This window comes from Oncorhynchus nerka, linkage group LG22, assembly GCF_034236695.1.
Source record: "Oncorhynchus nerka isolate Pitt River linkage group LG22, Oner_Uvic_2.0, whole genome shotgun sequence".
Lineage (NCBI taxonomy): Eukaryota > Metazoa > Chordata > Actinopteri > Salmoniformes > Salmonidae > Oncorhynchus > Oncorhynchus nerka.
The window spans coordinates 91,637,458-91,651,323 of record NC_088417.1 but is presented as its reverse complement, the minus strand read 5'-3'; the positions used below and the strand labels follow the sequence as shown (position 1 = coordinate 91,651,323).

General features: G+C 46.4%; 1 protein-coding gene across 1 annotated transcript in view; it reads left to right on the top strand.

Annotated features, from left to right (window-relative positions):
- Positions 1 to 2,006, top strand: part of LOC115105985 (dopamine beta-hydroxylase (dopamine beta-monooxygenase)) — a 50,892-nt gene extending 48,886 nt beyond the window's left edge. The window contains exon 12 of the mRNA XM_029628545.2: positions 1,366 to 2,006. Coding sequence (XP_029484405.1) covers positions 1,366 to 1,503 — 138 coding nt within the window. The 3' untranslated portion in view covers positions 1,504 to 2,006. The remainder of the gene's footprint in view (positions 1 to 1,365) is intronic.
- The last annotated feature ends 11,860 nt before the right edge of the window (positions 2,007 to 13,866 follow it).

Genomic DNA, 13,866 nt, shown 5'->3' with positions numbered 1-13,866 from the left:
CAGTTTGAAATCATTCACCAGTAGTCTGGGTGAGCGCAAGCTGGCTGGAGAGGTGTGTATGCGGCTGACTGGACTGGCTGATGGCTGCTGGGACAGTAACAGACAAGGATAGTGGAAGGTGAGGGAGGCATTTAGTGAGTGTTTCATTTACAATGGTATCCCCACCTGCGGCCATTGAACTTTGACTGACTTGTGCTGACCTGCCAACCAGGTCCCTGTGTTCAGAGGGCCATATGCCAGCCAATCATCTGATGACTGGAGACTAACTATATTTTATTTATTTATTTAACCTTTATTTAACTAGGCAGTTAAGAACACATTCTTATTTACAATGACGGCCTACCCCAGCCAAACCCAGACGACACTGGGCCAATTGTGCACTGCCCTATGGGATTCCCAATCACAGTCTGGATTCAAACCAGGGACTGTAGTGACACCTCTTGCAATGAGATGCAGTGCCTTAGACCGCTGTGCCACTCGGGAGCTCTACCGCATAGGGACCTGGTGACTGGAGACTAACTCTACCGTATAGAGACCTGGTGACTGGAGACTAACTCTACCGTATAGAGACCTGGTGACTAGAGACTAACTCTACCGTATAGAGTCCGGTGACTAGAGACCAACTCTACCGTATAAAGTCCGGTGACTAGAGACCAACTCTACCGTATAGAGACCTGGTGACTGGAGACTAACTCTACCATATAGAGTCCGGTGACTGGAGACTAACTCTACCATATAGAGACCTGGTGACTAGAGACCAACTCTACCGTATAGAGACCTGGTGACTAGAGACTAACTCTACCATATAGAGTCCGGTGACTGGAGACTAACTCTACCATATAGAGACCTGGTGACTAGAGACCAACTCTACCGTATAGAGTCCGGTGACTAGAGACCAACTCTACCATATAGAGTCCTGGTGACTGGAGACTAACTCTACCGTATAGAGTCCGGTGACTAGAGACCAACTCTACCGTATAGAGTCCGGTGACTAGAGACCAACTCTACCGTATAGAGACCTGGTCACTGGAGACTAACTCTACCATATAGAGTCCGGTGACTGGAGACTAACTCTACCGTATAGAGTCCTGGTGACTGGAGACTAACTCTCCCGTATAGGGACCTGGTGACTGGAGACTAACTCTACCGTATAGAGACCTGGCGCTTAACCATCACACAAAACGAGTCAAAAGTTCACAGTACATTTAAGGTCTTCACAGTACAATGATGTTCACACACACACACACACACACACACACACACACACACACACACACACACACACACACACACACACACACACACACACACACACACACACATACACACCTTGCCTGACTGCTTCTGTGTTTTTTTTTGTGCCAGGGCGACTGGGAAAGGCAGGAGCTTCCTGTTGTGACATCACAGCTCCAGAGGCCCCGCTACCCGTGTGAGGGGGGCAAGCTGCCCTCCCAGAGCAGTGAGCCCACCGTGGTGCAGCCTGACAGGGGAGAGGAGGTCTGATGCCCCTCTCCTCTGTCTGAATATCAACCCCCTTCTAACTCTCTCTGGTGATCTACTTCACCTCCACCACATCAACAACACAAGGACTAGCATGATATCAGCTCTGTCATCATCACATTGCAGTATTATTACACAGTGAATTACGACAACATACTCCAACATCTCTCACCAGATATGTTTTGTCCAATGAATCTGAAAACATTGTCACATTGTTGGGTGAAGATACTGGTGGATAAATATGAAGCTTGATTTTACTGGTCGTCGTGGTTTATCATTTTAAGCTGTATGTTAATCATTGACATCAAGAACTGCATATCAATGATACATGTTAAAGTCTTCTAAACCTGTCACTCAATTGATTTGGACATATAGGACCAGTTTCCCAGAGACAGATTAAGCCTAGTTCTAGTCCCATGCTTAACAAATAACAATATTGTCTGTCCCAAAGAAAGAATCCCTGCATTGCATTTGAAATGAATCAATAAAGTGTATTGAAGAATTCACAGGCAAGCAGTTCGACCTTTTGTTTTATACAGGCAAGTAATTATATTTCGTTAATTAATTATCATTGACTCCAATTCAGCAAGAAGAAAACACTGGGTATTCAGTTCTACAATTAACATAGCGCAGTATACAACACTAATATGAACACAACAGCTAAATGAAACCAATGGGATCATATAACATGCCCACATATAGAGTGCCACAGTAAGAGTCATAATACCCATTAAACCTAGCGGTCAAACAGGGAAATGGTTCCAATCGTTTTTCCACCATAGATTTCTCCCATGGGGGATTTTAGAAATAGTTCAAATAAGGGCTGTGTTTTGTGTAGGCTTACCCTGGCGTGGCGTTTTCATAACCGTGTATATATCTCTCTAGGATAAGGTGGTCGGCAGGGTAAATGTCCTTCACGCAGTTGTTTGAGGGGTCAAAGTGCAACTTGAGGTATGCCTTAGCCTCGAATACCACTCTGATTCCCCTCAGAATGAACTTCTCAATCTTTAAAAAGTCAGCATTGACCTGAGAGAGAGAGAGAGCACACACAAACATGGTTAAATCAACACCCCTGAGGCTTGATTGCAATGAAGAGGCAGAACTTAACCTGCTTTGCAATGAACAGGCAGAACTTAACCTGCTTTGCAATGAACAGGCAGAACTTAACCTGCTTTGCAATGAAGAGGCAGGACTTAACCTGCTTTGCAATGAAGAGGCAGATCTTAACCTGCTTTGCAATGAAGAGGCAGAACTTAACCTGCCTTGCAATGAAGAGGCAGAACTTAACCTGCTTTGCAATGAAGAGGCAGAACTTAACCTGCTTTGCAATGAAGAGGCAGAACTTAACCTGCTTTGCAATGAAGAGGCAGAACTTAACCTGCTTTGCAATGAAGAGGCATAACTTAACCTGCTTTTGCAATGAAGAGGCAGAACTTAACCTGCTTTGCAAGGAAGAGGCAGAACTTAACCTCCTGCAGGTTAGCGCTGGATGTCTTACAATGCTACTAACAGGAGATTACATTCACCCCCGAAGCTTGATTGTTAGGAAAAACCTACAAGGATAAACCATCAGATTAGTTGATCTGCTGTTGTTACCGTGTCAAGTGACTACGATACCAGACAGCTGGTCTAGATTCTCTACTCTCGCCCCCAAATATCAACCCATCAGGAGCATTGAAAACCGTAAGGCTGATCAATCAATCTAATGTGTTGTCATGTGTTGCTGCCTTGCTATGTTGTCTCTCTTGTTGTGATGTGTATTTTGTCCTATATTATATTGTATTTATTATTATTATTATTTTTAATCCCAGGCCCCCGTCCCGGCAGGAGGCCTTTTGCCTTTTGGTAGGCCATCATTGTAAATTAGAATGTATTCTTAACTGATTTGCCTAGTTAAATAAAGGTTAAATAAAATAAATAGTATTTTGTAAAGTCCTTTTTACATCAGCACATACAGTTGAAGTCGGAAGTATACATACACTTTAAAACTCATTTTTCAACCACTCCACACATTTCTTGTTAACAATCTATAGTTTTGGCAAGTCGGTTCGGACATCTACTTTATGTAGTAAAAGTAATTTTTCCAACAATTGTTTACAGACAGATTATTTCACTTACAATTCACTGTATCACAAATCCAGCGGGTCAGAAGTTTACATACACTAAGTTGACATAAACAGCTTGGATAAATTCCAGAAAATGATGTCATGGCTTTAGAAGCTTCTGTAGGATATTGACATAATTTGAGTCAATTGGAGATGTACCTGTGGATGTATTTCAAGGCCTACCTTCAAACTCAGTGCCTCTTTGCTTGACATCATGGGAAAATCAAAAGAAATCAGCCAAGACCTCAGAAAATAAATTGTAGATCTCCACAAGTCTGGTTCATCTTTGGGAGCAATTTCCAAATTTTTATTTATTTTACCTTTATTTAACTAGGCAAGTCAGTTAAGAACAAATTCTTATTTTCAATGACGGCCTAGGAACAGTGGGTTAACTGCCTGTTCAGGGGCAGAACGACAGATTTGTACCTTGTCAGCTCAGGGATTTGAACTTGCAACCTTCCGGTTACTAGTCCAACGCTCTAAACACTAGGCTACCCTGCCGCCCCAAATGACTGAAGGTACCACGTTCATCTGTAAAAACAATAGTATGCAAGTATAAACACCATGGGACCACACAGCCGTCATACCGCTCAGGAAGGAGACGCGTTCTCTCTTAGAGATGAATGTACTTTGGTGCAAAAAGTGCAAATCAGTCACAGAACAACAGCAAAGGACCTTGTGAAGATGCACATGGGGACAAAGATCATTCTTTTTGGAGAAATGTCCTCTGGTCTGATGAAACAAAAATAGAACTGTTTGACCATCGTTATGTTTGGAGGAAAAAGGGGGAGGCTTGCAAGCTGAAGAACACCATCCCAACCGTGAAGCATGGGGGTGGCAGCATCATGTTGTGGGAGTGCTTTGCTGCAGGAGGGACTGGTGCACTTCACAAAGTAGATGGCAGGAAAATGGTGTGGATATATTGAAGCAACTTCTCAAGACATCAGTCAGGAAGTTAAAGCTTGGTCGCCAATGGGTCTTCCAAATGAACAATGACCCCAAGCATACTTCCAAAGTTGTGGCAAAATGGCTTAAGGACAACAAAGTCAAGGTATTGGAGTGGCCATCACAAAGCCCTGACCTCAATGCTACAGAACATTTGAGGGCAGAACTGAAAAAGCATGTGCGCGCAAGGAGACCTACACACCTGACTCAGTTACACCAGCTCTGTCAGGAGGAATGGGCCAAAATTATAAATGCCCGCAATTGTGAAAAACTTAGTTTGAATTAATTTGGCTAAAGTGTACGTAAACTTCAGACTTCAACTGTATGTGTTTAGTCAGAAACATCTAAAAACCCAAACAGCAAGCAATGCGGATGTAGAAGCAAGAACATTAAGGCCACATCGATCTTCAAGATTTTCAAACGTACAGGAAGATCATGTCAGTGATTCTACCCACTCAAATCGAGTATAGCGGAAAAAGCCTGGCACGACGGGACGCACCCCTTCTAGGGACGACATCTCTCTGATCTGGTCCTGCCGTACATACCTACACGTACGCTACGGTCACAAGACGCAGGCCTCCTAGAATATCTAAGCAAACAGCTGGAGGCAGGGCTTTCTCCTATAGAGCTCCATTTTTATGGAACGGTCTGCCTACCCATGTCAGAGATGCAAACTCGGTCTCAACCTTTAAGTCTTTACTGAAGACTCATCTCTTCAGTGGGTCATATGATTGAGTGTAGTCTGGCCCAGGAGTGGGAAGGTGAACGGAAAGGCTCTGGAGCAACGAACCGCCCTTGCTGTCTCTGCCTGGCCCGTTCCCCTCTTTCCACTGGGATTCTCTGCCTCTAACCCTATTACAGGGGCTGAGTCACTGGCTTACTGGGGCTCTCTCATGCCGTCCCTGGAAGGGGTGCGTCACCTGAGTGGGTTGATTCACTGATGTGGTCATCCTGTCTGGGTTGGCGCCCCCCCTTGGGTTGTGCCATGGCGGAGATCTTTGTGGGCTATACTCAGCCTTGTCTCAGGATGATAAGTTGGTCGTTGAAGATATCCCTCTAGTGGTGTGGGGGCTGTGCTTTGGCAAAGTGGGTGGGGTTATATCCTTCCTGTTTGGCCCTGTCCGGGGGTGTCCTCGGATGGGGCAACAGTGTCTCCTGACCCCTCCTGTCTCAGCCTCCAGTATTTATGCTGCAGTAGTTTATGTGTCGGGGGGCTAGGGTCAGTTTGTTATATCTGGAGTACTTCTCCTGTCCTATTCGGTGTCCTGTGTGAATCTAAGTGTGCGTTCTCTAATTCTCTCCTTCTCTCTTTCTTTCTCTCTCTCGGAGGACCTGAGCCCTAGGACCATGCCCCAGGACTACCTGACATGATGACTCCTTGCTGTCCCCAGTCCACCTGGCCGTGCTGCTGCTCCAGTTTCAACTGTTCTGCCTTATTATTATTCGACCGTGCTGGTCATTTATGAACATTTGAACATCTTGGCCATGTTCTGTTATAATCTCCACCCGGCACAGCCAGAAGAGGACTGGCCACCCCACATATGCTCTCTCTAATTCTCTCTTTCTTTCTCTCTCTCGGAGGACCTGAGCCCTAGGACCATGCCCCAGGACTACCTGACATGATGACTCCTTGCTGTCCCCAGTCCACCTGGCCGTGCTGCTGCTCCAGTTTCAACTGTTCTGCCTTATTATTATTCGACCATGCTGGTCATTTATGAACATTTGAACATCTTGGCCATGTTCTGTTATAATCTCCACCCGGCACAGCCAGAAGAGGACTGGCCACCCCACATAGCCTGGTTCCTCTCTAGGTTTCTTCCTAGGTTTTGGCCTTTCTAGGGAGTTTTTCCTAGCCACCGTGCTTCTACACCTGCATTGCTTGCTGTTTGGGGTTTTAGGCTGGGTTTCTGTACAGCACTTTGAGATATCAGCTGATTTACGAAGGGCTATATAAATACATTTGATTTGATTTGATTTGACATGGGACGACATGGGAGAGCAATAGTAAGCAATTGACTCAGCCTCCGTAATAGGGTCAGAGGTAGAGAATCCCAGAGGAGAGAGGGGAGCCAGCCAGGGAGAGGGGGCGGTTCGTCACTCTAGTTTCTTGCCGTTTTCCTTCGCACACCTAGCCCAGACTACACTCAATCATACTGAAGAGATGAGGAAAGACCAAGGTAAAAACACTGTATTCATATCAGAATAGAGAAGTAGTAGGCCTATATTTCATTAAAATGTTTCACTTAAAAGGCTAAATAATATAATACATGCTATTCTAAATAACTGTAGACGCCATTTTAATTAAATTTTTTTTTTAATTAAATAACTCAATCACTATTTACTTTATTTAGTTAAACATTTCAAATATGGACTATATTTATATAAAAAATTGTTAATAAAACAATACAAGTAGGCAACACCATTAACATTGGTTTTCCATTCATACAACGTGTAAATTGCCACAGTAAATGAGGAAACACTTTATTTACATTTACATTTACATTTAAGTCATTTAGCAGACGCTCTTATCCAGAGCGACTTACAAATTGGTGCTTTCACCTTATGACATCCAGTGGAACAGCCACTTTACAATAGTGCATCTAGGTCTTTTAAGGGGGGGGGAGGGGGGGGGGGGTGAGAAGGATTACTTTATCCTATCCTAGGTATTCCTTAAAGAGGTGGGGTTTCAGGTGTCTCCGGAAGGTGGTGATTGACTCCGCTGTCCTGGCGTCGTGAGGGAGTTTGTTCCACCATTGGGGGGCCAGAGCAGCGAACAGTTTTGACTGGGCTGAGCGGGAACTGTACTTCCTCAGTGGTAGGGAGGCGAGCAGGCCAGAGGTGGATGAACGCAGTGCCCTTGTTTGGGTGTAGGGCCTGATTATTTCAGTTGTATGAAACGATTTTCAAATAGATAACGTCGCCCTTAGTCTGCTCATAAAATAGGACTAAAAAGGAAAAAGTTCCCTTACAAAAAAAGATTGCAGTTTTGAAATTGCAGTAAAAGTGCAGTGACTGCAATTGACTGTGGTATTTTGGCGCAGTAATTGCAGAATAAACTGCATTTATATTGTACTGTAACTGCAGTTACACAGCAAAACTACTGCAGCAAAAAAAACAGTTATTTTGGAATTAATTTTTTTAAACATTTTTTTATTTCACCTTTATTTAACCAGGTTGGCCAGTTGAGAACAAGTTCTCATTTACAACTGCGACCTGGCCAAGATAAATTAAGCAGTGCAACAAAAACAACGACACAGAGTTACACATGGGATAAACAAACATACAGTCAATAACACAATAGAAAAATCTGTATACAGTGTGTGCAAATGAAATAAGGAGGTAAGGCAATAAATAGGCCATTAGTGGCGAAGTAATTACAATTTAGCAATTTACACTGGAGTGACATATGTGCAGATAAGGATCTGCAAGTAGAAATACTGGTGTGCAAAAGAACAGAAAAACAAAAACAAATATGGGGACGAGGTAGGTAGTTGGTTGGATGGGCTATTTACAGATGGGCTTTTTACAGCTGCAGTGATCGGTAAGCAGCAGAGGGATATATAAGTCTCCAACTTCAGTGACTTTTGCATTTCGTTCCAGTCATTGGCAGCAGAGAACTGGAAGGAAAGGAGGTGTTGGCTTTGGGGATGACCAGTGAAATATACCTGCAGGGGCATGTACTATGGGTGGGTATTGCCATGGTGACCAGTGAGCTGAGATAAGGCGTAGCTATACCTTGCAAAGACTTATAGATGACCTGGAGCCAGTGGGTTCGCGACGAATATGACCAGCCAACGAGAGCATACAGGTCGCAGTGGTGGGTAGTATATGGGGCTTTGGTGACAGAACAAATTGCACTGTGATAGACTGCATCCAATTTGCTGAGTAGAGTGTTGGAGACTAATTTGTAAATGACATCGCTGAAGTCAAGGATCGGTAGGATAGTCAGTTTTACAAGGGTATGTTTGGCAGCATGAGAGCAGGCGTTGTTGCAAAATAGGACGCCAAATTCTAGATTTAACTTTGGATTGGAGATGCTTAATATGAGTCTGGAAGGAGAGTTTACAGTCTAGTCAGACACCTAGGTATTTATAGTTGTCCACATATTCTAAGTCAGAACCGTCCAGAGTAGTGATGCTAGTCGGGCGGGCGGGTGTGGGCAGCGATCGGTTTAAGAGCATGCATTTAGTTTTACTAGCATTTAAGAGCAGTTGGAGGCCACGGAAGGAGTGTTGTTTGGCGTTGAAGCTCGTTTGGAGGTTTGTTAACACAGTGTCCAAAGAAGGGTCAGATGTATACATAATGGTGTTGTCTGCGTAGAGGTGGATCAAAGAATCACCAGCAGCAAGAGCGACATCAAATCAAATTTATTCATATAGCCCTTCTTACATCAGCTGATATCTCAAAGTGCTGTACAGAAACCCAGCCTAAGACCCCAAACAGCAAGCAATGCAGGTGTAGAAGCCTAGCCAAAAACTCCCTAGAAAGGCCAAAACCTAGGAAGAAACCTAGAGAGGAACCAGGCTATGAGGGGTGGCCAGTCCTCTTCTGGCTGTGCCGGGTGGAGATTATAACATGGCCAAGATGTTCAAATGTCCATAAATGACCAGCATGGTCAAATAATAATAATCACAGTAGTTATCGAGGGTGCAGCAAGTCAGCACCTCAGGAGTAAATGTCAGTTGGCTTTTCATAGCCAATCATTAAGAGTATCTCTACCACTCCTGCTGTCTCTAGAGAGTTGAAAACAGTATGTCTAGGACAGGTAGCACGTCCGGTGAACAGGTCAGGGTTCCATAGCCGCAGGCAGAACAGTTGAAGCAGCACGGCCAGGTAGACCGGGGACAGCAAGGAGTCATCATGCCAGGTAGTCCTGAGGCATGGTCCTAGGGCTCAGGTCCTCCGGGAGAGAGAAAGAATGAGAGAAACCAACCCAGACAGGAAAATCACGTCAGTGATCTTGGATATATATACAGAGAAAAGAGTCGGCCCGGGAATTGATCCCTGTGGCACCCCCATAGAGACTGCCAGATGTCCGGACAACAGGCCCTCCGATTTGACACACTGAACTCTATCTGAGAAGTAGTTAGTGAACCAGGTGAGGCAGTCTCTAGAGAAACCAAGGCTGTTGAGTCTGCCGATAAGAATACAGTATTTGCAGCACACGGTATTACAGTTATACTCCTCTCTAACTGCAGTTATACTGCACTCTGACTGCAATATTTTATTGTAAGGGGTTGTTCCAAGGATAATACCAACCAGAAGGACGAAATAGTCTTGAAAAATGTTGGCTGCCATCAAGAATAAAGATAACCTCAACATCTGAGTTAGATTGTGGTAAATTGCTGGCCAATGTTGGTTGCAATTGAGATCAGCAGTGCAGGTGGTTTCAGCGTGTATTGATGGTTTAACGAGAGATCAGCTGGCAATAAACTGGTGGCTCATCCATGGTTGAAATTGGCCCAGAGTGTTTAAAAACAGTTCTTAATCCATCCTTAAGAACTGTCGGCTCAGAGAACCTGAGACTGTTCTTAATGATACTAAACTAAACCTGACTCCTCTCTTCAAAATAACTAGTCCATGCTAAATATTTTAGAATTTATTTTTCTTTAATGTAGAAAAATAAAGACAGGAAGTGCTCCCAACAATTCAACAGTTACATGGACACATCAGCTAATGGATTTTAGTAGGGAAGTAGGGAAAGGGAGGGGATACCTAGTTAGTTGTAGAAAATAATGCATGCATTCAAATGAAATGTGTCTTCCGCATTGAACCCAACCCCTCTGAATCAAAGTGGTGAGGGGGGATGCTGCCTTAATCAACATCCACGTCATCGGTGCCCAGGGAACAGGGGCAGAATGACAGATTTTTACCTTGTCGGATTCGGGATTCGATCCAGCAACATTTTGGTTACTGGCCGAAAGCTCCGACCCACCAGTAGTCTCTTTCTTTAATGAAAACCGCATTTACAAAAGAGGTCTAAGATAGACTCTGATGAGGTCACAAAACACTTACACCCGTTCATTCACGTCTCAATGTCAAAATCATTTGGGTCCAGTGAGTCTGTTCCTTTGCTTCCTTCCCTCGCAGGAAGCCCCGGCTCTGTTCCACAAACGAGCTTGTCTGGAGGCTTGTCTAACCCAGGCCCAAGCCTGGACACTAGCTCAACCGCAGTAAAAGTCTACGGGCCTAGCCTCTAACCCATGGACCCAGCCTAGCCAAGACCCTCCTTAGCCTGCTCCATTCCAAATCGTTATTTCACACCATCTCTTTCGCACCTCTCTCTTCTCTTCCTGTCTCTCTTCCTGTCAGTACTTCATGCTGAGTCTTTCATCCCCTCGCTCACTTGTCCTTTCCTCCCTCCTTCTGTCCTCTGATTCCCATCCCCTCTCTCCCTCCTTTCCTCTCTCTCTCTCCCTCCTTTCCTTTCTCTTCCTCCCTTCTAGTATAGGCAGGGCCTATGGAGGGCTTCAACGTAGGCAGGGCCTGTGGAGGGCTTCAACGTAGGCAGGGCCTGTGGAGGGCTTCAACGTAGGCAGGGTCTGTGGAGGGCTTCAACGTAGGCAGGGCCTGTGGAGGGCTTCAACGTAGGCAGGGCCTGTGGAGGGCTTCAACGTAGGCAGGGCCTGTGGAGGGCTTCAACGTAGGCAGGGCCTATGGAGAGCTTCAACGTAGGCAGGGCCTCTGGAGGGCTTCAATGTAGGCAGGGCCTGTGGAGGGCTTCAACGTAGGCAGGGCCTGTGGAGGGCTTCAATGTAGGCAGGGCCTGTGGAGGGCTTCAACGTAGGCAGGGCCTATGGAGGGCTTCAACGTAGGCAGGGCCTGTGGAGGGTTTCAACGTAGGCAGGGCCTATGGAGGGCTGCAGTGTAGGCAGGGCCTGTGGAGGGCTGCAGTGTAGGCAGGGCCTGTGGAGGGCTTCAACGTAGGCAGGGCCTGTGGAGGGCTGCAGTGTAGGCAGGGCCTGTGGAGGGTTTCAACGTAGGCAGGGCCTGTGGAGGCCTGCAGTGTAGGCGGGGCCTGTTGAGGGCTGAAGCATTGGGCTAGGGCCAGGGCTGTGTGATTGTGTGCTCTGCACTCTGACACGCTGCTCTGCTCTAATGCTACGCTGTGTTGGGCTGATGTGATGGGATGTGTGCCTAATGATAAGGGACAGGGGAATAGATCCTCTGGGACAGGAGGGGACCTGGAGATGTGGTGTCTTACACCCCAACATACCACAGCCTTAACACACACACACACACACACACACACACACACACACACACACACACACACACACACACACACACACACACACACACACACCCTGTCTCTACCGTACTGTCCAGCAGCAGCTTAGTGAACAAGACAACGGTCGTCCACTGTGTCACAACATGCTTGGCTGGGTAGTGGCGGGGGGGGTGGCACGGATGAGAATAACACAGGACGTACACATGGATTCACATATAAATCCATGTGTGGTACAAAGAACATGTCCCCCCCAGAAACAATGGTTAACAGTTTCGATACACAGAGAACATGCCCCCCCAGAAACCCAATTAACAGCTTTGAAAGCATAAAGCCCAACCTGTTATGGATCATGCGCATTTTCGCAGCTTTTTGTTAAAAATCGCGCAACATTTCAGCGTCCTGCTACTCATGCCAGGAATATAGTATATGCATATGATTAGTATGTGTGGATAGAAAACACTTTGACGTTTCTAAAACAGGTTAAATCACGGCTGTGACTATAACAGAACGTGCGTTTCATCGAAAAGCGCAGGAAAATCTCTGAAAACTGGAAAATATATCAATGCGCCAGTTGCATGTATTGTTGATGGGAAACCAAATTACATGAAGCCGAGATTGCAGATCCTACAGCTTCCACACGATGTCACCAGTCGTGTCATTTGCCTAGGCTTTGTTTCTTGGTCAAACGAACAAGAGACAGCCCATTTCTTCCGGTCTCCGACAGGATGTTTTGGTTGAGAAATATTCGGACATGATATCAAGACGTGCAGCTATTGAATATACATCGCCCCGTGATCAATTTGATAGATTATTAATGTTTACTAATACTGTCACGCCCTGGTCTAAGTATTTTGTGTTTTCTTCATGTATTGGGTCAGGCCAGGGTGTGGCATAGAGTTTTTGTATTGTGGTGTGTTTTGTCTTGGGATTTTGGTATGTGTGTATAGTGGGATTGTAGCTTAGTGGGGTGTTCTAGGAGAGTCTATGGCTGTCTGAAGTGGTTCTCAATCAGAGGCAGGTGTTTACCGTTGTCTCTGATTGGGAACCATATTTAGGCAGCCATATTCTTTGGTTGTATTGTGGGTGATGTCCTGTGTGTCTTGATGTCCTTGTTAGAGGGTAGTAGACACTTGTATAGGCTGTTTTCGGTTTCGTTTCGTTTCGTTTCGTTTCGTTTCGTTTATTGTTTTGTAGTGTTAGTGTTTTGTCGTGTGTTACGTTTGTTTATTAAAGATGAATCGCAATAGACACGCTGCAGTTTGGTCCGACTCTCCTTCACCATTAGAAAGCCGTTACAGAATCACCCACCACAAACGGACCAAGCAGCGTGTCAACAGGCAGGAGCCACAGGAGAAACAACAAAGGCAGCAACAGCGGCACAATGAGGATTGGACATGGGACGATATATTGGATGGCAAGGGTTGCTACACATGGGAGGAGATCCTGGCGGGAAGGGATCGCCTTCCATGGGAACATGTGGAGGCACTTAGGAGAGCAGAGGCAGCCGGAGTGAGGAGCCGGCGATACGAGGGAACACGGTTGGCAAGGAAGCCTGAGAATCAGCCCCAAAAATTTCTTGGGGGGGGGCTCACAGGGAGTATGGCTACGCTAGGTAGGAGACCTACGCTAACTTCCTGTGGTTACCGGGGGGCTAGAGAGACCGGGCAGGCACCTTGTTATGCAGTGGTGCGCACGGTGTCCCCAGTGCGGGTGCATAGCCCGGTGCGGTATATTCCAGCTCCTCGTATCGGCCGGGCTAGAGTGGGCATCGAGCCAGGTAAGGTTGGGCAGGCTCGGTGCTCAAGAGCTCCAGTGCGCCTGCACGGTTCGGTCTATCCAGTACCACCTCCACACCCCAGCCCTCCGGTAGCAGCTCCCCGCACCAGGCTTCCTGTGCGTGTCCTCGGTTCATTACCACCAGTGCCAGCACCACGCATCAGGCCTACAGTGTGTCCCACCTGTCCAGCGCTGCCGGAGCGTCCCGCCTGTCCGGCGCCGCTGCCGGAGCCTCCCGCCTGTCCGGCGCCGCTGCCGGAGCCTCCCGCCTGTCCGGCACCGCTGCCGGAGCGTCCCGCCTGTCCGGCG